At 42.7% G+C, this 27,199-nt stretch overlaps 1 protein-coding gene and 1 pseudogene across 4 annotated transcripts in view; one reads left to right on the top strand and one right to left on the bottom strand.

Moving 5' to 3' along the window:
* The window catches only part of LOC144253637 (solute carrier family 23 member 1-like), a 53,599-nt gene extending 27,631 nt beyond the window's left edge, over positions 1-25,968 (bottom strand). For all 4 annotated transcript variants that reach the window (XM_077795940.1, XM_077795941.1, XM_077795939.1 and 1 more), the window contains exons 1-3: positions 25,824-25,968; positions 20,791-20,931; positions 17,286-17,443 (exon numbers count right to left, since the gene is read on the bottom strand). In XM_077795940.1, coding sequence (XP_077652066.1) covers positions 17,286-17,443; positions 20,791-20,931; positions 25,824-25,865 — 341 coding nt within the window. In that variant the 5' untranslated portion in view covers positions 25,866-25,968. The remainder of the gene's footprint in view (positions 1-17,285; positions 17,444-20,790; positions 20,932-25,823) is intronic.
* Positions 13,172-13,467, top strand: LOC144253588 (mitochondrial import inner membrane translocase subunit Tim10 pseudogene; annotated as a pseudogene).
* Positions 25,969-27,199: the final 1,231 nt, after the last annotated feature.

Genomic DNA, 27,199 nt, shown 5'->3' with positions numbered 1-27,199 from the left:
GAGCAGAGAAAGAGAGATGAGAGCTCTCTCTTCTATATCAGGATACAGCAAGAAGGTGGCCATCTATAAAGTAGGAGAGGGCCCACACCAGAGCCCAACCACGCAGACGCCCTGATCTGGGAAATTCAGGCCACAGAACTATGAGGAAATACATTTCTGTTGTTTCAGCCACATAGTCTAGAGTATTTTGTTATGGTGTGTTGAGAGCCACAGCCAAAGGGGCCCCAGCAAACTTCCAGCTGATTGGCTCACAGCAGCCATAGCAAACTTCCAGCTGGTTGGCTCACCGTGGCCCCAGCAAACTTCCAGCTGCCAGCTGATTGGCTCCTCTGCAGTGATGCTCATTGGGCTGTTTCCCCGCCCTTTCAGACCATGGAGCTGCTCATTGGGGGACTCTTTTGGCTCTGCCCAAATGACCCAGCCAATCGGCTTCAAGAGCAGGATGAGTGGGGGTTGAGAGGCTCCTTGGAAGCTGGTGGTGGCAGTTGGGCTCTGAGGGAATTCCTGAAGAGCTCCTGTGGTGTGGTGTGTGTGTTCTAAAAATAGACTTCGTTTCTGCTTGACAAGTGGCTTGTGAATTGTGCCCAGCAGACTGCATCATTTGCTGGCCCGCATGTGGAATGACTGAGGGTAAGTGATAAGGTAAACTCCTCTGCCCTGACAGCAGGGCGAGAGGATGGGTAGCCATTTTAAGATTCTTCTTTCATTTTGTTTCACTTTTGTTTTAAGTTGCCTGTCCCTGGAGATGGGTAAGACGGAAGAAAAAGCGCTCATATCTAAGGAAAAACTATTTGCATCTGAGGAACAGATAGGGAGAAAGGACGGATGGATATTTCAGGAGGATAGAAAGGCTGATATAATGAATTTTTGTTCCATTTTTGTTTCATTCTGTTTTGGTTTTGTTTGGCATTATCTTGTTGGGTTGTGTTATACTAGAAATATGGGATCAGAAATTAGTAAAACACAAACCAAAAGAGTATTAAGAAAATTGCTAGAGGAAGGAGGCATCTCAGTAAAATCAAGAACAGTCAGGACATACGTTGATACAATACAAAAATGTAGTCCATGGCTTTTTAAGGAGGAGTTGTTAAATATATCACAATGGTACCATCATGGTGAAGATTTAAAAAGAACAGAAAAAAAAAGCCCAGGGACTCTGCCAGTTGGCACATTGCCATTGTGGACATTGGTATCTTGTTTGCTTAGTCCAAAGCCTTCAGTTCAGACAATAGTAGAGGAAGGAGAAGGCATATTGATTCAAGTAAAAGAGAAGGTCTCTCAAGTTACTCAGACAGAGGAAAAAATTCAAGTAAAAGAGAAGGTCTCTTGAGCTAGTCAGATGGGGAAAGAAAGTTTAGAGCAGAAAAAGCCATCAGGTGAAAGTTACAACAGGAGACTGCTACTAACACCTTTCTATCACCAGAGGGCATAAGTGTCCAACCAACAGCTCCACCTCCATATGCTGGGAGGCCCCCAATCCCCATAGTTGATAGATGGGATCCTGAGACAGGACCTCAAATATTAGCATGCCCCATATTTGAGCAGGCAGGAGGGCAGCGAATTCACCATGCTTCAGATTTCAAAACAGTGAAGCAGCTAAAAGAGGCTGTAACAACCTATGGTCCTCAAGCACCCTTCACTGTAATGGTCGAACCCACTACCAACTTGAACATGACACCAGCAGATTGGACTAGTATGTGCAAAGCTGTGCTAAATGGAGGACAATACCTGTTATGGAAGGTTTCCAATGAGGAATTTTGCAAGGAGATGGCTAGGCAAAATGCAGCAGCAGGTTATCCTCAGAGAAATATAGATAGTTGTTAGGAAAGGGACCTTATGAGGGTCAGCAGCAACAAATTGCATATGATCCTGCCATATACTTTCAAATTGCTATAGATGCGGTTAGAGCATGGAAGACTTTACAAGGACATGGAGGTTTACAAGGTCAATTAGCTAAGGTAATACAAGGAACTAATGAACCTTACATTAAATTTGTAGATAGGCTTATTCAAACAGCTACCAGAGTTTTGGGGAATACAGAACAAGCAATGCCATTAATAAAACAACTGGCTTATGAGCAAGCGAATTGTTGGTGCAGAGAAGTCATTAGACCATGGAAACATGAAGATTTAAACACATATATTAAATTATGTAGAGACATTAATGAACAAGGGCAAGTCGTGGCAGCTACAGTACAACAGGCTTTTGATGCCAGGCCAAAAACATGGTACAATTGTGAACAAACAGGACATTTTAAAAGGAATTGCCCTATAGGAGGAGGGTTTAACAAAACTAGGTATCAAAGGAGTAGAATACTGGGTATTTGCCCACGATACCATAGAAGGAGACATTAGGCTAATGAATGCCATTCTCAAACCACCATAGAGGGTACTCGGTTATCAAAAACTGAACAAGGACCAGGTGTCTATCCAATATCATGGAGAAAGGCATCAGGCTCCATTGCCAAACATTGGACAGGGGGTCCTAATGCTCCAGGGCCCATGACCACAAATAAACGGGGCACTGGAGGAACCCAGCAACATCATCAAGGTAGTGCCCAGGACACATTATCCATTGGAACCCTCACTAGACAAACCAGAGGAAGCACAGGATTGGACATCTGTACCTCTGCCAGAACAATACTAACTCCAGAGATGGGAGTTCAAATCATTCCCACAGGGGTTAAAGGGCCTCTTCACAAAGGAACAGTAGGCTTATTATTGGGACGCTGTTCTTCTACACTAAAAGGAATTATGATAAGTCCTGGGGTAACTGATCCCAATTATGAAGGTGAAATAAAAATATTATAGCTAGTTCTAAAGAGGTATATCAGTAATTTCACCAGGAGGTAGAATAGCATAGTTATTAATAATACCCAGCCTGCATGATAAATTTTCGAGTCGTACTGTAGAAAGAGGTTCCAGGGGATTAGGCTCCACAGGTGTAGATTGGGCTATGCTGCTTTAAATTTAGATTCTCGCCCAATGCTAAAACTAAATATTCAAGGACATGAATTTAATGGGATACTGGACACAGGTGCAGACCTTAGCATCATATCTCGTCAAGAATGGCGGAAACATTGGTCATTACAACAGGCCACACAAATAATTCAAGGCCTAGGAGTAGCAACTAATCCCCATAGAAGTGCAATGGTATTAGATTGTAAGGATCCTGAAGGATGTGAAGGAACTATACAGCCATATGTATTAGATCATCTTCCTATAAATTTATGGGGACGAGATGTCCTAGATCAATTAGGTTTGACATTAACAAATAACATTAATCCAAATGTGCCCACGATTAGGGATAGACAAGGTTTTAGGAAAGAAAAAAGATTAGGAGAACAAGAACAAGGTATAGCAGCACCAATTCAAATAGATGAAGGAACAGACAGACATGGATTGGATTTTCAGGAGGGATCACTGAGACAATAAAAATAACTTGGAAATCAGAAAGACCAGTATGGGTACCTCAGTGGCCCCTGACTAAAGAAAAGATACAAATACCCATGACCTGGTCAAACAACAATTAGCAGAGGGACATATACAACCTTCTGTAACTCCCCATAATACTCCCTTTTTTGTAATCAAAAAGAAATCTGGTAAATGGAGACTATTGCAAGATTTAAGAGCCATTAATAATGAGATGGTTATTATGGGACCTGCTCAATCGGGGATTCCCCAATTGTCTGCTTAGCAAAAAACTTGGTATGTTTTTGCTATAGATATTAAAGATTGTTTTTTTTTTCAATTCCAATTCATCCTGAGGATACTCCATGTTTTGCATTTACTATCCCTGCACTGAATCATGAAGGTTCTGATCAGAGATATGAATGGAAAGTACTCCCTCAAGGGATGGCTAACTGCCCAACTATGTGTCAAATTTATGTTAACAAAGAAATCAAGCCACTTAGAAATCAAAATCCTGAACTACAAATAATTCACCATATGGATGATGTATTATTAGCACATAAAGATAAAAACACATTGCTAGAATATTACACCACACTTAAAAATTTATTAAAAAATTATAATATAGAGATAGCAATAGATAAAGTACAATTAAATTTTCCAATTAATTATTTAGGAGTTCTATTATCCTCAACCATGATCCATCCACCAAAAATACAAATACAAGTAGATCAACTCAAATCACTTAATGACTTTCAAAAGTTACTAGGAGACATAAATTGGATAAGGCCTTATCTAGGCATACCAACAGGAGAGTTGGGACCTTCATTTGATATCCTAAAAGGTCCATCAGATCAAAATTCACCCCGCATGTTAATGCCTGAAGCAAGACAGGCATTAAAAATTATTGAAACATATATGGAAAATATGCATTTAGATAGAATTGATATAAGTTTACCTTTATTATTTATTGTAATACCAACAAAAATATTCCTAAAGGAGTATTTTGGCAAGAAGGTCCATTATTGTGGATACATTTATCTTATTCTCCTAACATTATTCTTACTAGGTATCCTGAGTCTGTAGGACAATTAATACTCAAAGGAATAAAAGCAACAAAGGGAGTGTTTGGGATTTCTCCCAATAAAATTATTACTCCATATACCATGGATCAAATTTATGAGTTAGCTAATGAGTTAAATACTTGGGAAATAATCATGTGTAAATCTAATGTTTCATTTGATAATCACTTACTATCTAATCCTTTGTTGTCTTCTTGGTCTTCGCATCCTGTAGTTTTTCCAAAAATGACAAGAAAAACACCTATCATGAATGTTCCAAATATATTCACTGATGGGTCAAATAATGATACAGTAGCAGTAGTTACCCCTGATCAAACTTTTACATTTTTAGTACCCAAACTATCAGCTCAAAAGGTAGAGCTTAATGCAGTATTACAAGCTTTTGTGATGTTTAAAGATTCTGTATTTAATTTATTTTCTGATAGTCAGTATATAGTTAATGCTATAGTATCCCTTGAAGATGCTGGTAGGATTTCCCCTTCCTCTACTGTTTTCTCTTTCTTTTCCACTATAAAAAGTCTAATCTGGGACAGAAAAGATCCATTCTTTATAGGACATATCAGGGCACATACAGGATTGCCTGGAGCCCTTAGTTTGGGCAATGATTTAGCAGATAAAACTACACATGACATACATATTTTCTCTACAATAGAAGAAGCTATAAATATTCATAAAAGGTTCCATGTCAATACTAATACTTTACAAAAGCATTTTAAAATAACTAAGGAACAAGCTAGACAAATAATAAAACAATGTCAAAATTGTGTGACTTTTTTACCACAAATTAATCTTGGAGTCAATCCTAGAGGACTGATACCTAACCATATTTGACAGATAGACATCACACACTTTCCAGAATTTGGAAAATTAAAATATTTGCATGTTACAGTTGATACTTCTTCCGGATTTTTGATGTGCTCCCTTCATGCCAGAGAAAAAACTAAAGATATTATAGTTCTTTGCTTACAGAATTTTGCCACTGTGGGCATTCCAAAACAGTTAAAAACAGAGAATGGTCCTAGTTTTACTTCTACCTTTTTTAAACAATTTTGCTCATCTTTTGGCATTACTCATATAACAGAAATCCCATAAAATCCACAGGGACAAGACATAGTTGAAAGAGCTCATCAAACTATTGAAATGTACTTATTAAATAAAAAAGAGGGAATTGGAAAGGGGTATATATCCCCCAAAGATAAACTTAAAATAACCCTTTTTACTCTAAACTTAAAATTTGGATTCATCAGGGCTTAGTGCTGCGTGTGGAAAGACATATGTATCCAAAAAATGTACATAAGCCTAAGGTACTTTGGAAGGATATTTTAACAGGACAATGGGAAGGTCCTGACCTAGTGATTGTCTGGAGTCGGGGGTCTGTTTGTGTGTTCCCACAGGGAGAACAGCAACTGATTTGGATTCCAGAGAGACTAACTAAAGCGATTTCTACAGACCAAAAAGAAGATGATTTGGCTCAAATCCATAACAGCTGATATCCAGAACTCCAGTTTGGCTACCCTTACATCTGTGACAGAACCAGGATGCTTTTTTCAATATCTATTTTATTATTGCCCTTTCCCACATCATGAAGTTCTATTTTGTTTTTTGAGCTTATACAGACCTAGGTTAATGTTCTGCTGATCAGTTCTATATTTTGACTATAGAGTTTTTAAACATTGCAATGGAGATTTCACCTGTAAAAGGTTATAAGGCCTTTACTATTATATTATGTGTTGTATGTATTATATTATGTGTGAACACTTGTGTTTTATGTTGTATGTTTTTTATGTACGTATGTCCATATATCATATATGATGAGCACTCATGAAAAACTGGATCCAAATATTTTTTTAAAATTTTTATTCACTTGATTTAAATGATTTAATTTAAATTGGGTAAACAGCTGTTGAGGATTCTTTTAATAAGTGAACAAAAAAGGAGGTTAGCAGATCTGTTTGTTTACTTTCACCTTTCCTTTTCATTATATTTAATAATTCTGTTCAGGATAATGTAAGTTGTTCAGAAAATTATTTTCTTTTAGTGCCTACTGGAATGTTACATGATTTTTTCTTTAGCCATTATTGCCAGAATTCCTATCTTCATCCCAGTGCGGGTGAAGAAAAAGATAAAACCAAACTACAGCTTCTGCAATAGCTATCACTGAACTGCTTGCAGAACTTCCCTTGACTATGTATCACTTGTATGCATTGTGAACTATCTGTTGGTGCAGCGACTTGTGGTAGTGCCGGGGTATTTTTGCTGATGGTGTCATCAGTGGTACAATTTTTCGAAAAGGAGCCATTAATTGGCTTGTTGTATCGTCCTCCCTTCTGCTTGTGATGGTCGTTCAGCTAAAATTTGGGTCCAACAGAGGTGAGGCAAGGAACCTCATCCCCCAACACACTGGTACAAAGGCCTATCCACAGGTGTGGCTGTATGCTGGACCAGTAGTCAATGACGGGTAAGATCCATTTGCAAAGGTACCAACCTAAGACAGGAGGCTGACACCTTGAGGTCAGCTCATCCAATGACGGGTAAGGACCATATGTAGTTCTGGACAACCTAAGGCAGGCACAGTCCCTAAGCCACATGCTTGTTGTTTAAACAGAGAGGGGGAGATGTTGAGAGCCACAGCCGAAGGGGCCCCAGCAACTTCCAGCTGATTGGCTCACAGTGGCCCCAGCAAACTTTCAGCTGATTGGCTCACCGTGGCCCCAGCAAACTTCCAGCTAACAGCTGATTGGCTCCTCTGTGGTGATGCTTATTGGGCTGTTTCCCCACCCTTTCAGAACACGGAGCTGCTCATTTGGGGATTCTTTTGGCTCCGCCCACGCAACCCAGCCAATCAGCCTCAAGAGCGGGAGGAATGGAGGTTGAGAGGCTCGCCAGAAGCTGGTGGTGGCAGTTGGGCTCTGAGGGAATTCCTGAAGAGCTCGTGTGGTGGGGCTTGTGTGTTCTAACAATAAAGTTCATTTCTGCTTGATAAGTGGCTCGTGAATTGTGCCCAGCCAGACTGTGGCAATGGTGGCCCAAGATCACCAAGACAGCTTCCACAGGAAACAGATGCCACTTCATCTCTTTATACTTGCCCTTCTTCCCTGTACTACGGGACTCATCAGTATACCTGCTTCAAGTCCTTTCATGAGAATTATGTGTTTTACAAACCATACGGTACTTGTGCACACATCACCTTACTGTTATTATCACACAGGAGGAGGAATGGACAAGGTCTTGGGTTGGAGGAAAGACGGTGGCACCAGAGTTCAGGCTGCAGCTCCACATCACCAAATTGAATCATGGAATTGACCTGGGGCTCGAGTCATCACCACTTTGTCACCAACAGTTTCCCCTTATTTCTCTCCATTCCAGAGGGATGAGGGTTGAAGAAATCAAAGGCAAGTAGGCCTCTGAAATCTCAGAGGACATGAAGTGAAGCATGTGACCTCCCTTGTTGGTCTCAAAGAGGCCAAGGAGGCCTGATACAAGGCAGTGGGGAGCTGGGCAATGACAGAGATGGGGTGCTCTCATGGTAGCTTGGACAATGACCAAAAACATCAGATACATTTCCTCCAAATTTCATTAATGCACCCAGGGAATGCATGGAAATACAAACATTTCAGCAGACCTCTAAGATAGAAACTAAAACTATAAGTATGATTGCACCATTAATGAGGATGACTGAGGAGAAATTCTTGTTTACCTGCTTCACACTTTGCCCTGCAGATCAGAACTTGAAAGGTGACCTCATTAATTAGCTATCACAAGTCCATGATATATTGCCATAAAAAGTAGTCCATCATACAATTCTCCCTCCCCTGCACCTTCCCCTGGCCTCTCTTGATGCTCTAACTTCAATGTGAATAAGATCAATCTAGGGTTCTGTTCAAATTTCCAGAATCCTGAGAGGATTCTGACCTTGCAGTGGGCCTCAGGGAGGTCCAGAGAGGTGCCCTTTGAACAGGCACTTCAGATAACTTTGATGCTCATGTCCACATGACAAGATGACAGTCTTGGCTCATGACATTCGAAGGAAAGGAGATCCTGCAGAGAGTTCCAGAATTCAGAATTTCACAGCCACTTAACAAAAAGGATAAGTGGGTGGAGAAGATTGGAGTGCTGGAAACTGTCCAAGATGAAGGAAACGAGGGGTCTTTTGCAAACCACACTGAAAGACATTGACTTTTGGGTAAAAATGCCAGTTTGTACACTTGCTCCTCTTGAAACCCCACTAAACTTCACATTAAATGTATTTTATAAGCAAAAGTCAAAGGATAAAGAAAATGAAGCAGGAAGCAATTGCACTAAAATTTTGACAGCAGAAAAGCAGGTGTAGAGTGGAAACTGATGTAACAGCTCTGCAGAGAAGCATCCTATGCCAGCAAGAGATAAACACTAACATTCTGAAGAACCCACAAAGTCTCCAGAATGATTCTCCAACTAAGGATAAATGTGGAGCTAAAACAGGTTAAAGTCCTTTTAAAGTACCAGGGTCTCTGTGCTACAAGAAAACAGGCAGAACTGGAATTGGTTGACCAGTCAAAACACAGACATTTCATTCAATGTATGCAGACTGCACATGGAAACTCCCAGCTCACATTCCCACGTGGCTTTTAGAATACTTCCAGCCAGGGCTTCCCTCTCTAGGCAAGAGACTAGAAGATTTGGGGGAGATAATATGACAGCATGAGAGAAAAGAGATGACAAATATTGGGTTTCCCCAGGGAGATCCTGATGCATTTTTTTGAGGCAGTGCTGGGGGTTGATCCCAGAGCCTCAAGCACACTAGGCAAATCACCCTACCACTGAATTCCACCCTCAGCCCAAGATGCCATTTTTTAAGACTACAGTGTGAATTGTGACCTCTGCATTTGGGCTAATATCATGCTATAGTGAATGGCACAGGGAACAAGGCCTATTCTCAGACTTGAACTTTTAGTTAACCTTTTAGGACCTCAGTAGTAGATATGAGCAGATGCTACAAGGGTCACCAGATAACCAAGAGAATATGAATGACAAAGACCCAAATAAAAAGACAGATAAAAGTAGCTTCTCCTATAAGAAGGTGATACCTTTTAAAAATCATACGTCATTGAGATATTAAGAGAAGATTTTTGACATTCATACATCAAGAACAGAATGCATAAAAATGGAATACAGTATTCAGAGAACAAAAAGAACTGTTAACAAAATTATTGAAGAAATAAACTCAAGGTAAGATATAGAAAATAAATTTGATTGAAATTTCCCATTGCCAAAGACCAAAAGATACAGAGATGTAAATAATAATTTTTTTAAAAGATAGGAAAGTTAAAGGACTAGTCCAGAGAGTCCAATGTATAAAATCATAGGAGTTTCAGAGAGAAACTCAAGTAAACAAAGGACAAATATTTACATATTGAAAGAAACTATTGAATACAAGGCACTCTGGCAGAAAATTAATTTATGCCATGAGAATTTATGCCATCAGAAATTCATAACACAGAATTATAAAGCAGATACTTCAGCTTTTAGGAGTGGGAATGGGACAGAGTATTATCTAGGGCCTCAGAATTCTTAAATTCACATGGAAACCTAAAAGACAGTGTGATAATATTTTCAAAATTCGGAAAGAAAATGACTCCCAACCTAAAATTCTATACCCTGCTGAGCTGTCAATCAGATGTGAGAGTAGAATCAAGATATTTTTCTACCTTGGAAAACTTGGAATAGAACCACCATTTGACCCAGCTATCCCACTCCTTGGTTTATACCCAAAGGACTTAAAAACAGCTTACTACACCGAATACACCCACATCAATGTTTATAGCAGCACAATTCACAATAGCTAAATTGTGGAACCAACCTAGATGCACTCCAATAGATGAATGGATAAAGGAACTGTGGTATATATACACAATGGCATATTACAAAGCATTAAAAGATAATAAAATCGTGGCATTTTCAGGTAAATGGATGGAATTGGAGAATATAATGCTAAGTGAAGTTAGCCAATCCCAAAAACCCAAAGGTCGAATTTTCTTTGATAAATGGATGCTGATCCATAATGGGGGAAGGCATAGGAAAAATGGAGGAACTTTGGGCAAAGGGGAAATAGGGGAGAGGAAGGGGTATGGGTGCAGGAAAGATGGTGAAATGTGATGGACATTATTACCCTAGGTACATGTATGACTGCACATATGGTGCAATGCTACACGGTGACAATCAGAGAAATGAAAAATTGTGCTGCAATTGTATATGATAAGTCAAAGTGCATTCTGCTGTCATATATACCTAATTAAAATAAAAAGTAAATTTTTTAAAAAAAGATATTTTTGTATATGTAGTCTCAAAAAATTTACCTCCCATGCATTCTCTCTCAGGAGATTATGTATTACACCAAAATCAATTCAAAACAAAACAAAACTGAAGAAAAAAACCTGGAAGTAAGAGAGCCAACACAGAACTGGCATGAAGTAAATTTTCAGGATGAGGGTGAAGAGGCATCTCGGGTTGAGAGTTGAGCACCAGGAGCAGACAGCAACTATTCTAGATTATAGCTAGGAAAGACCTCCCGAGAGATGGCTGATCAAGCACCTGAACTCGAGAAAATAAAAATGTCCTGCTACTATTTCTGTAGCACTTGTGATTTTTACCTCCTTTTAAAATTTTGTAATTTCTTGTGAGTTCTTTTTCCTACCTAAATAAATACTCTTCTTTGTCGTGATTTTTTTATTCATAATGTTCTGCTCTTAGTCATAGAAGACAACAAAAACTGTATCAGCTTCAGGCTAAGCAAACCTGGATCCATCCTTGAATTACATGCTAAATAAATATAAAGGAAGGAGGCCCTGGACTAGCCTGGGTGAGGCAGCTGACCAGGAGTGGTCCATAGGACCCACACAGAGCAATTTCCTGAGAAGGTGGTAACCCAAAGAAACCATTTCTAAGCTTCTGGAGAATCCGAGCAGGGCAGGGAGTGGTGGTAGAGAGTGTGGAAGATGAGATGTGAGAAATGAGGGGAGGCATGTCCTTGGAGAAAAGGACACATTTTCCAGGCTTCCCAATTTTTCTCAGGTCATCTCCATGGTCTAAGGACTCCATTTTACCCAGGCAGATTTTAACAGTCCACATAAGCACAAAAAGGACTTGATGGTTGGAAAAAAGTGATTCTACTGGTTTTAGCAACTGTTCACTTCAGTGATGCTACAAAGGAGCAGGACAGGTACCTTCACGACTTTAGTGAACAGGTTCCAAGTCATGTGTTTGGATCAGTGAATGTTTGCTGTCTTGGGAGCTGAGAACAGAATTCCTTTTCTCTATTCATTGGTAGCCCTTCCTCAGTACCAGTTGCCTTATTAATTGCCCTGGAAGGTCCAGGGCTGGGCCTCAACTAGGCCAATCAGAACTCTTCCCTGGAATTTTAACATGAGCAACTAGTCAGAGTAGTGCTCACTCACTCTTGTGTAGTAAGTGTTTGGATGTCCAACAGCCCTATCAAAGACTGCTGTTAACTTTATGTGTCAACTTGCCTGGATTAAGGGATGCCCAGATAGCTGGTAAGACATTACAGGTGTGTCTGGAGTATTTCCAGATAAGACTGGCATTTCAATCAGTAGTAAGTAAAGATCTTCCTCCCCATTGTGGGCAGCCATCAGCCTATCTGTTGAGGATTCAAATAGAACAAAAAGGATGAAGGAAACATGAAATCTCTCTCTTCTTGGGTGGGTCACCCCTCTTCTTATGCCCTCAGACCTTGCTGCTCCTGGTTCCCCAGATTTCAGACTCCATTGACGACTTACAGCATTGGCTTCCCACCCACCACCCCACACCCCATGGATGGCCTTTGCACTCAGTCCAAGTCACACCACCATAGTTCCTGATTCTCCAGCATGCAGATGGCAGATCATGGGACTTCTTGGACTCCAATTCTATAGGAGCCAATTTCTATAACAAATCTCAACTTCTGTATGGCCATACACATCCAATTCTTTCTGCTTCTCTGGAAAACCATGCCTAATAAACACAGCAAGAACCTCTCTGAGAAAATGAAGCTCAGACACTGTCAGAGTCCTGTCCTCAAACCAGGAGGAGAGCAGCCTATACTTAGTTAGACCTGAGCTTTGGAGGATGGAGCTTGGCTCCCTTGAAAAGATAAATAAGATTGAAAATCCCTTAGCCAAACTAACCAAAAGAAAAAGAGAGAAAACCCAAAAATAAATTTGGAGATGAAAATGAAAAAATCACCAGATACATTTCAGAAATCTAGCAGATCATTAGGGACTATTTTGACAACTTAGATTCCAATAAATTGGAAAACCTAGAAGACATGGATATATTTCTAGACAAATATATTTGGCAAAAGTGAATGAAAAGAACATTAAAAAACGAACATACCAATAACTTGTAATGAGATAGAATCAGTAATAAAAAGCCTTTCAATGAAGAAAAGCCCAAGACCAGATGGATTCTCAGCAGGTTTCTATGAAACCTTTAAAAAACAACTAATGCCCAAACTCCTCAAATTATCCCATGAAATAGAAAGAGATGGGCTCTCCTGGAAGTGGTCCACATGCTTCCACCATGATCTACTTGGTCACCAGGGGAGGTTCTAATATTTGTTAAAGTTAGGGACATTGTAGGAACTGTGTCTTGCACCAGGCTGTGCACACCAGGAGGAAGTTCTTTGCACGGTGCTAGGCTGAGATGGATATGCTCAGGGCCCAACAGCTGGCAACAGAGCTAGAAGTGGAGATGATGGTGGACATGCACAACAGAATGACCAGTGCCTGCCATCAGAAGTGTGTGTCTCTCCACTGTAAGGAAGCAGAACTGTCCAAGGGCATGATTTGGACATTCATGAATAGATGGGCAAAAAGTCTACAGAGTTGTCTATGCAGAATGAAGAGGTGATGAAGAGTGTGCAGCAGAGCTCTGGTCCTGCAAGAGGCCCTCAGACAGCATATACCTGGGGTGCACCTTGTTTCTCCCCACTTATTTAATAAAATGCCCCCTATTGGGTGACATGTGAAGACTGCCAGGCCTAGGCTCTCTCTGGAGCATCTCCAGGAGGCCTGACTGTGGTAGAGCAATCTTATAGAAGGGATATTTGTCACACTGGTATGTGACTGTGTGTATGTGTTTGTGTTTGTGTGTGTGTGTATGTGTGTATGTGTGTGTGTGTTTTAAAGCATGTTTGTTGACACCTAAAAAAAAAGAAAGGGATGAAACTTCCAAATTCATTCTATTAAGCCAGGATTACACACATAACAAAACCAGATAAGGACACATCTAATGTAGGAAACTACATTAGAAAACTACAGAACAATACCCCTGATAAACTTAGATGCAAAAATACTTAATAAAATATTAACAAATCATGTTCAAGAACATATTAAGAAGATTATACACCACAACCAAGTTGGTTTCATTCCAACAATAGGATGGTTTTATATAAGCAAATCAGTAAATGTAATTCCTCATATAAATAGAATTAATAAAAAAATCAATTAGTCATTTCAATAGGTCTTCAACAAAATTCAGCACCCATTCATGATTAAAAACACAGAAGAAACTAGGCATAGAAACAACCTACCTCAACATCATAAAAGCTATATGTAAAAATCCCAAAGCCAACCTCAGAGTAAATGGGAAAAAAACTGAAAGTATTTCCTTCAAAAGCTGGGACAAGATAAGGACATCCACTCTCACCACTCTATTTAATATAGTGCTCTAGCTAGAGCAGTTAAGGAAGAGAAGGAAATAAAAGGAGTAAAATAGGGAAAAAAGAAGTCAAATTATCACTGTTTACAGATGATATGATCCTATACCTAGAAGATCAAAAAATCCACCTAAAGACTGCTAGAGCCAATATGCAAATTTAACAAATAGCATGACACAAAATCAGCATACAAAAATCAATAGCTTTTCTATATATAATGAATCAGCTGAGAAAGAAATCAGGTAAATAGTCACATTCACAATAGCTTCAAAAAAATGAAATGAAATGTCTAGGAATAAATCTAAGTAAGGAGGTAAAAGACCTCTACAATGAAACCTATCAATCACTGAAGAAAGAATTGAAGAAGACATTAGAATATGGAAAGACCTTCCATATTCATGGACAGGCAGTATTAATTTTGTGGAAATGGCCATACTACCAAAAAGCAATATATAGATTCCATAAAATCCCCAACAAAATACCAATAACAGTCTTCACACAACTGGAAGAAACAGTCCTAAATTTATTTGGAAGAATAGAAAACCCAGAATAGCCAAAGCAGTTTTAAACCAAAAAAGCAATGCTAGAGGCAACAGAATATCTGACTTCAAATTATACTGCAGAGCTATAGTAACAAAAACTGCATGGTACTGGCTTACAAAAAGACATATAGACTAATGGTACAGAATAGAAGACACAGAGACAAATCCTCACATCTCTAGTCATCTGATCCTTGACAAGGGTGCAAAAAACATATATTGGAGAAAGGACAGCTATTTTAAAAAATGGTGCTGGGATAACTGGTTACTCATATGTAGAATAATGAAACTAGACCCTTATTTCTCATGCTGCACAAAAATCAACTCAAAATGGATCAAAGACCTAGGAATCAAAAACTATACAAATCCTAAAAGAAAACAGAGTCAATACTCCAGCATAAGGCACAAGCAATGACTTTCTCAGTAGGACCATTAAAGTTCAGGAATAATGCCAAGAATTAATAAATGGAATAATTTCAAATTAATTTCTGCACAGCAAAGGAAACAATTAGGAATGTGAAGAGAAAATCTGCAGAATGGGAGGAAATTTTGCTGGCTACTCATCTAACAGAATTAATATACAGATATATAAAGAACTCTAGAAACTTTACACCAAAAATCAAATAATCCAGTTAATAAATAGGGAAATGAATTAGACAGTTCTCAAAAGAAAAAATACAAATGGCCAACAAATGCATGAAAATATTATCAAGTAGATAAATGCAAATCAAGGCTACACTGAGATTTCATCTCACTTCAGTTAGAATGGCAATCATCAAGAATGCAAATAATAATAAATGCTAAAGAGGATGTGGAGAAAAAGGAACACTTTACACTATTGATGAGGTTGTAAATGAGTACATCCATTATGCAAATCAGTATGAAGTTTCCTCAAAAGACTAGGCATGGAACCACCATATGATGCAGCTATACCACTTCTCAGTATTTACTCTCAAGAATTAAAGTCAACTTACTAAACAGGGATACATGTATACCCATGTTATAGCAGCACAATTCACAACAGCCAAATTATGGAAACAACCTAGGTGTCCACCAATGAATGAATGGATAAAGAAAGTGATATATATATATATATATATATATATATATATATATATATATATATATATTCAGACCTAAAGAAAGATATGAAATTGTGTCATTTGCAGGAAAATGGATGGAACTAGAGACATTATGTTAAGTGACATAAGTCAAACTCAAAAGGTCAAGGGTTATATGTTTTCACTCATATGCAGAAGATAGAGAGGAAAAAGAAAAAGAAAGGTGGTGGTGGTAGGGATCTCAAGAAAATCAAAGGGAGACCAGTAGAGGAAAAGGACTAAGAAGGAAGGAGGGTGGAAGTGCTGGGGGTGACATTGACCAAATTAAATTGCTTTATTATGAGCACATAGGAATATGTGATTTAAAAATCCCATCAATATGTACAACTATAATGTACCATAAGAAAAAGAAAGAACCTGAGAGAAAAATCTCAGATGCTGTCAGAGTCCTGCCCTCCCCACCAGGACAGGTATGCAGCCTACACTTAGCTCTAAGCTCTGGAGTATGGAGCATGGCTCCTTCAGGGAGAAAGGATCAAGGGGAGAGGCCCCCTCCCCATGAGTCTCTCAGCTTCTCTGCTTGAGTGGCCCTGTGCCCATTTGGGCCCCTTTCCAGTCCTGATGTGCTAGAGCAAACAATGAAGGAACGGTGCACCCCCAGGCCTGAAGGTTGGCAAAGGGCCAGCTGTTTGGGGAGTCTGTTGTGGGAAGGTTGGATGAGAAGGTTGGGGTGTCCTCGCTCATGCCTGTGATCTGGAGCAAAACATGAAGTGGGGTGGGTGGGGAACAGGCTGGAGGCTGGTGTCCCAGTACTGCCAGACTCCAAAGGAGAACTCTAAGGAGCCAGAGAAATAAAAATTCAAACCTGGCCTTCCAGGTTGGAAGACAGGGACATGCTGTATTTCAGAGCTTGTCAGCCTGGGTTTTGACTTTCTAACCTTCACACATGGAATCTTTGAATCTCCATTGATACAAACAAGGCCTGAGCAGAGACAGGGAGAAACAGAGACAGAAGGAGATAGCAGAGAGCTCAATGGCATTTGAGTCCTGGGTTCTTCATGTTCTGGAGACATGGACGTAACCCTGCCTTTTTCTCAGTTTGTTCTTTTAAGTTCATAAAGAACACATTTTCGGGACTGTGGCTGTGGCTCTGGCTCGGTGGTAGAGCACTTGCTTAGCATCTGTGAGGCGCTAGATTCAATTCTGAGCAACACATATAAATAAATGAATAAAATAAAGATCCATCGACATCTAAAAAAAAAAAAAACATTTTCCTCTAAGCCAATCTGGATTTGTGTTACTGTCCATCAAGATCCTGGCTAATACAGTTCATCAGTCTTGAGTTGGAGATAAATAGAGAGAGGGAAAGAGTTAAATGGGTGGAACACCCCTCGATTACACCACTCCAGCTTCCTACCCATCTCCCAAGCTGCAGGCCATGCAGACCTTGCTGATAGTTGGCTGGTAAGTCAAAATCCATGGGGAGTAGTTTTACTTACCTGACCCCAAAAAGCACTTGCAGGAGAGTGCACATGCCAGAGACAAAGAAGATGGTGCTGATCAGGTAGCTCTGAGTCAGGGGGTCATGCTGCAAGCACAGACCCTTGGCCAGGATGAGTGGTACAGCTACCAGTGCTCCCAGGGCTGTGAGGAAGTGCTGTGGACAGAGACAGGACATGAGTGTGTGAATTCTGTGACTATACCCAGTAAGGGTAAAACCCTACCCTTAATAAGGATGCCCTTCCCAGGTCCAGTCTCAAGAGCTTTGCAGGGGTCCAGCCATGAGTGAGGGGCAAACATCTGAACTAGGCATGGGAAACAGTGACCCCACCAGAGGAACTGGGCTGTGAGAGCAGGGCTCAGGAACCAGGAAGTTGTATCCTAGGAAAGAAACTGAGGCAGAAACACAAGCACAGGAGGACATAACAGGAACCAAATGAGGGCCTAAGAATAAGAACATAGCAAGGGGCTCCTCACTCCATGACGCAACAGTGAGAGCCATTGACAAGGAAGGCCTGAGCATTCACTTGGAGCCACTGGCCCACGGCTGTTTGAGGTCTCCTGAAAGGACAGAGTTAGACCCAGAGTTCAGGACAGGACAGAGCTCATAGCTGACGGCCTCAGTTATGCAGAGGGTGAATTAGATGTAGATGAGTAATAGCCAGGAGATAAATAGAAGACAATTAGAGATAGAGTATATACATAGACACATGGCTAGAAGGAGAGGAGGTAGGTTGATAGGGGGCCAAGCAATCAATACAGTGTATGAATGGGCCACTGTCTCACACACTCTAGCTCCAGAGCAGAAAAATTGAGCAGGTCTTAAAGGGTTTTCATGGGCTGTGGCCATTTCTGTTCTGAGCCACACCAAGTGTCCAGTGTGTGGCTTCAATCCCCACACAAAGCTGACCATGAAGCCATGTGTTCTGGCACATGCCTTTAATCCCAGCTACTAGAGAGGCTGAGGTAGGAGGATCAGAAGTTCAAGGCCAGCCTAAGAAACTTAGAGAGACCCTGTCTCAAAATAAAAATAAAATGTAAAAAAGGAATGGGGATGTACCTCAGTGGGAGAGTGAGCTCTGGTTCAATCCCCAGTGTCCACCAAAAAATCTGACCACTGAACCAAATGTTCTGAGAACAAAGACTCGTGAAGCCACCTGCTTCTTTCCTTTGCTCCGATCCTCCCCAAGCTCTGCTGAGCTAGGCCATGCCTCTGCTGGCACAGTCACAGGGCCTCCTGTTGTTGTTGGAATAACTTTCAGTTTCCAGCTAGCATCTATGAGCAGCTCGGAGTGTTTGAGGAAACTGCACTCGTTCAGGTCTGATAGGAAGGCCTGCAGGATGGGATGCTCTGCTCTAGGGAGTCGTTAGTGAAACCACATCCTTAGCACTTGTGTTAGCATTGCCAAGCTGCCAGGCCAGGAAACTGATAGCCAGGAGCTTCCACATGGAACTTCTAACTTAGAAACCCCCTCCCTAGGGACAAAGACCCTTCCTGATGATAGCAATGTTTAGAATATTCTCATAGTATGGTTACATTAGGCATCAGATGATTGGCTTATGGATACTATCTTGCTCATGTATGATTGATGGGCACGCCCCCACTCGAACCCTATAAAATTGAATGCATTCCAAAAATAAACTAAGCTACTGGACGATGACCTGAGGTGGGTCTCCAGCCAGTTCTCTCACCAGCTCCCGGAGTTTGTGTGTTGATTCCGCGTCCCTATGCCCCATGACAAGGTAGCCGAGCAACTAACTGACCAGAACCTCAGCATGTTGTGGGTGCTGATAGGATCCCCCTGATTTGCAGCAAATGTACCATTGCAGGTTCACCCAGTAGAGTGGGGGTCTACCTCATCCTATAAGAATAGGGCCTAGGTGAAGGAAGGGTAGGCAGGCTTGGTTTGCTTTGGTTACAAAAGTTAGCTGCTGGGCCAAAGAATAAACAAGGAATGAGTGGAGGAAGAAAGGAGGGAAATTAAAAGCTCACGGTGAGGGGCAGTGCCTTGAAGAGTTCCCTCAAGGTGTCCTTAGGTGGAATGAAGGCACAAGGCCCAGAAAACCTGACCCTGCCTGTCCCTAGCACTCCTCCTGTCCACAAAACAGCCAGACCTACACAAAAAGGAGGCAAAATAAGGCACATTCTTCTGTTCTGATTTTGTTGGGGTTTGATCCGAAATCTCAATGTGAGCTAAATTAGACCAGATAAAATTAGTTTTTCTTAAGAAAATTAAGAAAAAACTAAAATCGTCTATACACTGCATGCGCCTGTTTTTCCACACCCAATGTACCCTCAGAGAAAATGGAGTCTCAGAATGTGTACTACTCCAGCAGGACACGGGATTGGCCCTCTGAGAAGGACAGGAGGTAGGTGTCCCCTGCCTAAGATGGGACAGGCCTGGGTGCCAGGAAGAACCTTGGGCCACAGCACCTAGGGACAGGGACCCCCACATCTCTCCAGCCATATGAGTGGAAATAGCAATGGAAGGAAAATGGAAGTGAAATCCAAGGCCAGGTTTCCTTTAAGGGGACAGTTCCAGCTCCTGTCACCATGCCAAGCAATGACCAGAGGATTCTGTAGTGAGGTTAATCCCCTGGTTGAATGTTCTAGAATAATCCAACCAGTATGAAGAGCACTGGTTGTTAGCAGAAGGTGGGATGAGACATGTGTTGGAAGCAGAGCAGACTTTGAACTCCCACTAAAAGAAAAGTCGCCCACTCTTCTTTCCTTGATTAACCTGACAACTTCAACAAACCATAATCAGTGAGGGGTGAACTGTCCCTTAAGGAAGAGGGGTGGGGGCTCCAGAGAAGAAATGTCCATATGTATGTAGGTGCCCTTCGACAATCCTTGCCATCACTCCCAAGTCCCTTTGGGATACATGACATAAGACGTCTCATCCTTCATGGCTTCTTATCAATGTTCTTGACCCTCCAACATTCAGGTCAATACAAGACACAAGATTGTCTAGGCCAAAAATCAACCAGTGTTTCATTTCCTACCTCATATCATGCCCAACAACAAGGGATGACCAAAATTATCAGGGTCAACTCCCTCTGGTTAGCAAACAAATCTCTTTTTCTCCCTTTTCAGGGCTGATAACTGAACTCATCACCTACCCATATACTAGGCAGGTGCTATGCAACTAGGCAGGGTGGCACCAGGAAGCTGTTGAGCCTAGCCCTTCTCTGACTTCATCTACATGATGTAGACTTAACCAAGCCATTGATCCCACTCCAGAGTACAATGGAACAGTCAGGGTCACTGATGTGACCAGTCAGCTCAGCATGAGGAAGAATCCTTTTCTGATAACACATTTCCATCCCTAAATGCCCAGAGAGAGGGAGACTAAAGGGGATTGAGTTCCCCTGAAGGTCAACCATATGGAAGATAAGATGCTAGCTGAAGTCGTCGGTGTTGACCAGTTTGACCTGGTTGTGTGACCTGGTAACATGGGAGGCAGAGCCTCTTCGGACCCAGTGCTTGCAGAGTGGCATTACCTGGATCCCCAAGAAGATGCAGAGATACCATGGTGGGATGTCCAAAATGCCATAGGCCAGGTGGCTACTGGGACTCTTAGACTGTCCATCCTTTCTTGTGTCCTGGCCGTCAGTGTGGAAACTGAGCACTGCATCATCTGTCTGTTAGGAACAAGAGAAGGACACATGTGAGCATTTCAAGAAGAAACGAGAACATTTCCTGACTCCCATTGGATGGAAGGACAGCCTTCCCAGGGCCAGAGGCAGTGGGGCAGGGATGATGTTAGTCAGCAGGTGATATAAGATCAGACTCCACATCCTGAGATTTCCTATATTGTGCATCTGCATCCCAGCTTCTGTGTCAAGTCTGGAGCCATGCAAGGGGAGAGCAGACAGGAGGCAGCTCTGTGGGGGAGGAGGTGGTAACCTCCAGGTTAAAAGATGGTATGTTCCCCTCATGGTACTTTGCATGTGCTTCCATTGCCAAAGCCCTGTTCCGAGTGTGTTTATCATAATGGACGGTTTCCATCCTTGTTCTTTCCTGGTTGTGAATATCAGGAAGAACTTACTGAAATTGCCTTCCTTGCCTTTGCAACCCCAGTCTCTCGTTCACTTCCTGTGCTCAGTGTAGACAGGGTCACTGAATGTAACATGCCAAGTTAAAGTAGTGCAGTTCACACAGAAGGATCTAGTGTCAACAGCCAACTTGGACTCCCCCCCATTTTAACCAACATTAACTCTGAACTGTAGACCCTCTCTCCAACTCCTTGACTGTAGACCTTACTAGCCTTGGCCAAACTAGTAAGATTTTCAAGTCTCAGTTATTTTATCCATAGAAAATAATTAACTCCTCCCTCACAGATGGTTGAGAAAGTTAATTTAATTTTCCAGTACTGGGGATTGAATCCAAGGGAGCTCTACCACTGAACTCCATCCCCAGACATTTTTAATTTTTATTTTGAAACAAGACTTTGAACTTGCCATCCTTTTGCCCCAAAATCCCCAGTGGCTGGGATTATAGGCATGTGTCATGTCACCTGGCTAGAAAATCATTTTGCAGGAAGAACCACATAATCCAGGCCAGGCACAGTGTAACTACCCAGTAATATTAGCTATGGTATTTATTAACCTCCTTAAATGGAAGGGCTTTGAATATGGGCTGAGGCCCACAGCTGAGCATCTGACCATGGGTTGTAGGAATATGAAAGCATTGCCTCTGGTGTGGCCAGAAGTGTCAAGGCCACTAGCATGAAGATCAGCCACTCTATGTGAAGTGTCCACAGGGGGACTCTGGTCCCTGGCCAGACCAAGGGGGCAGGGTCTGCACACTTACAAGTATCTCATGGAGACATTTCTGGAAAGAATGTTGAAGTCATCCACTCCATTGCATACCTCCATGTCTAAGTACCCTGTACTTCAGTCCAGCCTCCAAGAACATTTCTGGAGTAGGGCCACATTGTGACACTGATAGGTTGGTGCTGGGCACCTTGACTCTATGGGCTCCTTCCTACTTAAAAGAATATTGAAATTATATTTGGGGACTACACAGGTATAAAGAGGAATATATTAACATAACAAAATATTTTCTGTGATCTTAAGTGTATTCCCTTCAACTAATTTTAAAAGAAATGAAAATTTTGTCATGGGCCTTCAAAAGTCCTAAGGCCTTGGGAACAGTGCCTACCCAACCCAGTGGATCTCTGATTCTGCTCTGCAGAAGTGGCAGTAGATACAGTGAGTTCACCACTTGTTTAGATGAGGTAGAAATCCAGAAAACTGCCAGATCAAAAGCAAGGTGTTTGTCCCACATTCTTGAGGTCAGCACTGTCCCTAAGAAACATTAAACAGAGCTCCACTCCTTACCAGGGACTCCATCTCCAACCCTTCAGTTACTCAAGGTAAAACTTCAGTTACCCAAGTGAAAATATTAAATGAAAAACTCCAGAAATAAACAAAATGTTTGTAAGTTTTAAATTGCATGCTGTTCCAAATAGTGTGATGAAATCTCACACTCTCCAGCTCCATCCTACTGGGAAGTGAATCATCCCTTTGTCCAGCATATCCACGTATTATATGCTACCCTCTACTTAAGTATTTAGTAATTGTCTTGGAAGGCTATATGGATGATGCTTGGTACCTGTGTTGCACATGAAAAAAAAAAACCTGTTTTCCAATTGAGGTTGACATTGGGCTAAATATAGAGAGGAATGGACTGCAGGAAGTGGTGAACTTCTGGGAACTTCTCATAAGGGGTATGCAGGAATCTGTAAGGGGCATCAGAGAAAAACAGACAGGAAAGAGAAGGAGGAGAAGGAGAGAAAAGATGTGTGACAAAGGCTGATTGATTGATAACTGATTGAGTGATTAACTGATTCTAGAAAAGTGACTCAGAGAGGTGCAGGCAGAATACAAAAGAACTTGGACAGATGTGATTCTGTCACTTCCCAGCTCAATGACACTCGGCACATGACTTCACCTCTCCCAGCCTCAGTCCCCCCACCTAGAATCTGGGATAGTCATAAAGGTATCAGAGTGTGAGCTTTGTGCTGCGTGCTGCCACCACGTCCTGTGTGCCCACGAAGGAATGAGCTGTGGCCCCTACAGCTGTCTGTCCTCCCAGCAAGTTCACTTCATCTTCTCCCATGACCTCACAAAATTCCCAGGAAGGGGAAGGGCAAAAGGAAGAAAGAACCTTGACTGGGAAAACTGGTTGTAACCTGTCCTTTTTTTCCAGAAAAGGAAGAGTGGAGACCAACATCAAAGACTGTCACCAGTCTGAATTCCCAAGTTCTGTCTTTATGTCAATACAGGCCATCTGACACTTATGGAAATCACATCTGCACTGGCTTTAAAACAACTGTTTGGGAAATTGATTCTCCATGAAATCCTACTTGAGTTTTAAGTTTAAAACTTACAGCTGGGAAAATCTTGTCTTTCCTGAGGAACCTGGTTCTCCCTTGGGAAAAACATGTCACTTCCATGAAGCCATCAGCTGGTGTTGGGGGAAAGCACGGAGCCCCAGAATGACACCTGGACCTCAATGATACGCACCTGTCCCCAAACACAATGGTCTCCCTCTCCTTTTGTGGCACTTGGTGTCTGTTTTCCTCGCCTGTTTATAAATACATCTTTTGTGGTAAACGTCCTTAAGTCACCCATAGAAAGAGGTCTGCCATAGAAACAAAACCAGCAGGGACACCGTGGGACACAGTAGACTTGGAGTCTGAGTGTCAGGAATGAACCCTGAGCATCTTAGACATCCACAGAAACAGGGGACACCTGTATTGCAGAGCAGGAATTATCCAGTGGGGGAGGGGGAGGCCTCTTCTGAGGGCATTTGTGCATGTGACCCACACAGCAGCAGAAGAAAGCCAATGAGCCCCTTCCTGGAGGAAGAATGGATTCTTCATGAAGCACACTCCAACAAAGAGCACCGGTACAAAAGTATGGGCACCAACAACCTCTTCAAGTTGACAGTACATCTGTCTATTCAATATGTGAACTGTAATTTCACTGGAGGATTTGATACAAAGAGACGTCTACTGAGCCTTGGCATTTTAGAGCACTTTACAAGTTACAAAGATCTTCCAGTGCATCCTCTCCTCTGAATCTCACAACCATCTCATTGTCTCCATTGACAGAAGAGGAGACAGGATCAATGAAGTCACAAGGTGTCTGCATAGTAATCCACCACATCTGCAGGTATGGAGGGCAGTTGCCCAAGGCTGTGGCCCTCGGGGTACTGGGTGGTCCTTAGCCTCCCAGGAGTAGAAGAACAAGCAAGAGGAGGCCCTGCTGCAGTGGGAGCAGCAACAATCCCCCAGGTGAGGTGGGCCCCTTGCCTCTCTGACACCATGTGTACCTGACACAGCCATCCATTCCTCCCAGGGTCCAGACCCCACCTAACACCGCCGTTCACCTACGCTCAGATGAATTGTCCAGGTTTCCCCCACTGTGGCCTCAGCATCCCGCCTCAGGGTCCTTCCTTACCTGGTGCCCTGCTCCAAACCCACTGAAAAGGAGATGCACAGTTGCCCAGAACCACTGCTCTCCAGGTTCCTCATGGAAGCCCAAACTCTAGGAAACACCACAGCCTTCAGGAAATGGAGGAATGGAGTCTTCAACTTAGCCCCCTGAATTTTTTTTTCTGAGAAATTTGGCAGAAGGAATCCTGTGGTAAGGCCAGCTGAGGAGCTTTTCTCTCAGTACCCCTCAGCATTCTCAGAAGCGAGTAATGAGCACCATTTACAGAACGCAAACCGGCAATCGGCAGGGCCTGGCAACTGGGCTCCAGGGAACACTTTGTGACATAGCCCAGGTTCCCCAGGTTCCCCATGGCCAGTGTCCCCAGATCCCTTGGCTGTTCCTGGTTGGGGCCACAGCCCTGGCCTCCAGGAAGAGGCTCTTAAGGCCCTGCAGTGGGTGGTAACAAGAACACAGAGTTTCCTCTCAGGCCGCCCTGTTATTTCACATGGCCACTACAGGTTGGAAAGGGTGCTGGGGCTGGGGCTCAAGGACTGGCCGGAGAAGCCTGAGGATGCTGGACAGTGAAGAGCTGCAGTCCCTCACCCTTCCAACAGGACTAGAGTGCCTGCAAGGAGGAAGCTCATCAGACAGTGCCTCCAGAAACATCGCCCTCTAGTGGAAGTTCTTCCCTCTGACTCTTTGTCCTCACTCCTTCCCAAGCCCAGGAATCTGAAAAGCCTTCTCAAAAGAGAAAGTCCAAGGCTGAGAACCCAGAAAAACAAACAGTTTCAACAGAGGCTGCCTGGAGGCAAAGGGAAAGCCATCAGCATGGACCAAGCACGGTTGGGAAATCCAGCCTCCCTCCTCTTCCCACTGCTTCCTGCCACACACAGAGGAGTGCTCAGGAAAGTCTGTCTGCTGTGATGGTCACCTGAGGTGACAGGCCCTGAGGGAGCTGAGCTTGGAAGCAGGGAGGGAGCTACCATCCCCACTGATAATCTGAACCTGAGCAGCAGGACCCCCCTGGGACTCCCCAGCCTCCTTCCTGCTCCCCTTTTCCTCTCCACCCCATCTCCACCAGCACTCACCAAGCTGCCATCATGCCCACAGTTGCTGACCCCAGAGTCCATGGCAAGGTAGGTCTTCTCCTCTGGCTTCCCCTGGGGAAGCAGGACAGGGAACACTTACCAAGAGGCTGCACAGCTGCCAGACAGAGGGATTAACTTCCCAAAGCCTGACTCAGGGCAGAGGGTGGTGCCCCGGGAGGGAGGGGCATGTAGCTCTGTCACAGACATCCCCTCCAGCCTCCTCCCCCAAGGAACCAAGGTGCATCCAACAGTGGCAAAGCTTTCGTAATTGATAAGTGCCACAGAGAAGTTAATGATCCCCATGGCACCAAGGACATAAATCAGAGCACATGCTGGCCAGGGCGTGGCTGGAGAGAACTTGCAGGAAACCAGGCTTCAGGAGGAAAGGGGGAACAGGCGTGGGAGGAGGAGGCTCTGCATTGAACAGGGAGGTTGAAAGTTTTCTAAACTGAAAAATTTTTTGAGCTAGAATGGAAATCATCACAATGATTAATGAAGGAAAGGAGATTATCTCTTGTCAGAGCAGCAGCTACCCAGGCAAGGGTCTCACTGAAAGGAAAGGACAGGTGTCCAGGGGAGTGAAGGGACAGGTGTCCAGGGGAGTGAAGGGACAGGTGTCCAGGGGAGTGAAGGGACAGTGAAGGTCCACAAGAGGGCAAGCAGGAGAAGGGTTATTTCAACATGCCCCAGCATGTCATAAAACAGTTTCTGTTCCTCAAAGGCGTTGCTCTCCATCTGCAGGAGAGAAACAGTAATCCTGCCTGCACCCGTGCAAGATAACTGAAATACCAGGAAGTAATCAAAAGGAGCTTAGCAACTTCTCCTTAGGTGCCTTTAAGAGAAGGAATGCTAACCGGGCCTGGTGGTACCCACTTGTAATCCCAGCGGCTCTGGAGGCTGAAACAAGTGGATGGCAAGTTGAAAGCCATCCTCAGCAACTTAGTGAGACCCTATATCCAAATAAAAAATAAAAAGGGCTGGGGATGTGGCTCAGTGGTTAAGTACTCCAGGGTTCAATCCCTGGTACTAAAACAAATAAATAGATGGATCGATAGACAGATACAGGAATGATGTAAGACTTAAAGGGCACTCATTTTATTTTTTAAAGAGAATTCTAGCCCCTTCCAGGTACACTGCACCAGGGGTTCTGAGTGCTTCTTTCATTTCCCTTTTTAATAAAATTCCTGCTCATCTGTGGACCTTGGCGTTTGCAGTATTCATTCTTCAACTCTCTGTAACATGAACCCTGACTCCTGCCGGTACCATCTTGGGAGCTCATCTGGGATCCCCAATCCCCCAGTGAAGTAAGTCATTTACTCCTGATGATCTTTGATTTCACTAACTTTGGAGGAAAATTGGGTACCCATCAGTCATTT

Source organism: Urocitellus parryii, chromosome 3 (genome assembly GCF_045843805.1).
Source record: "Urocitellus parryii isolate mUroPar1 chromosome 3, mUroPar1.hap1, whole genome shotgun sequence".
Taxonomy (NCBI): Eukaryota; Metazoa; Chordata; class Mammalia; order Rodentia; family Sciuridae; genus Urocitellus; species Urocitellus parryii.
Note: the sequence above shows the minus strand (reverse complement) of the source record. Positions and strands in the feature narration are given on the sequence as shown.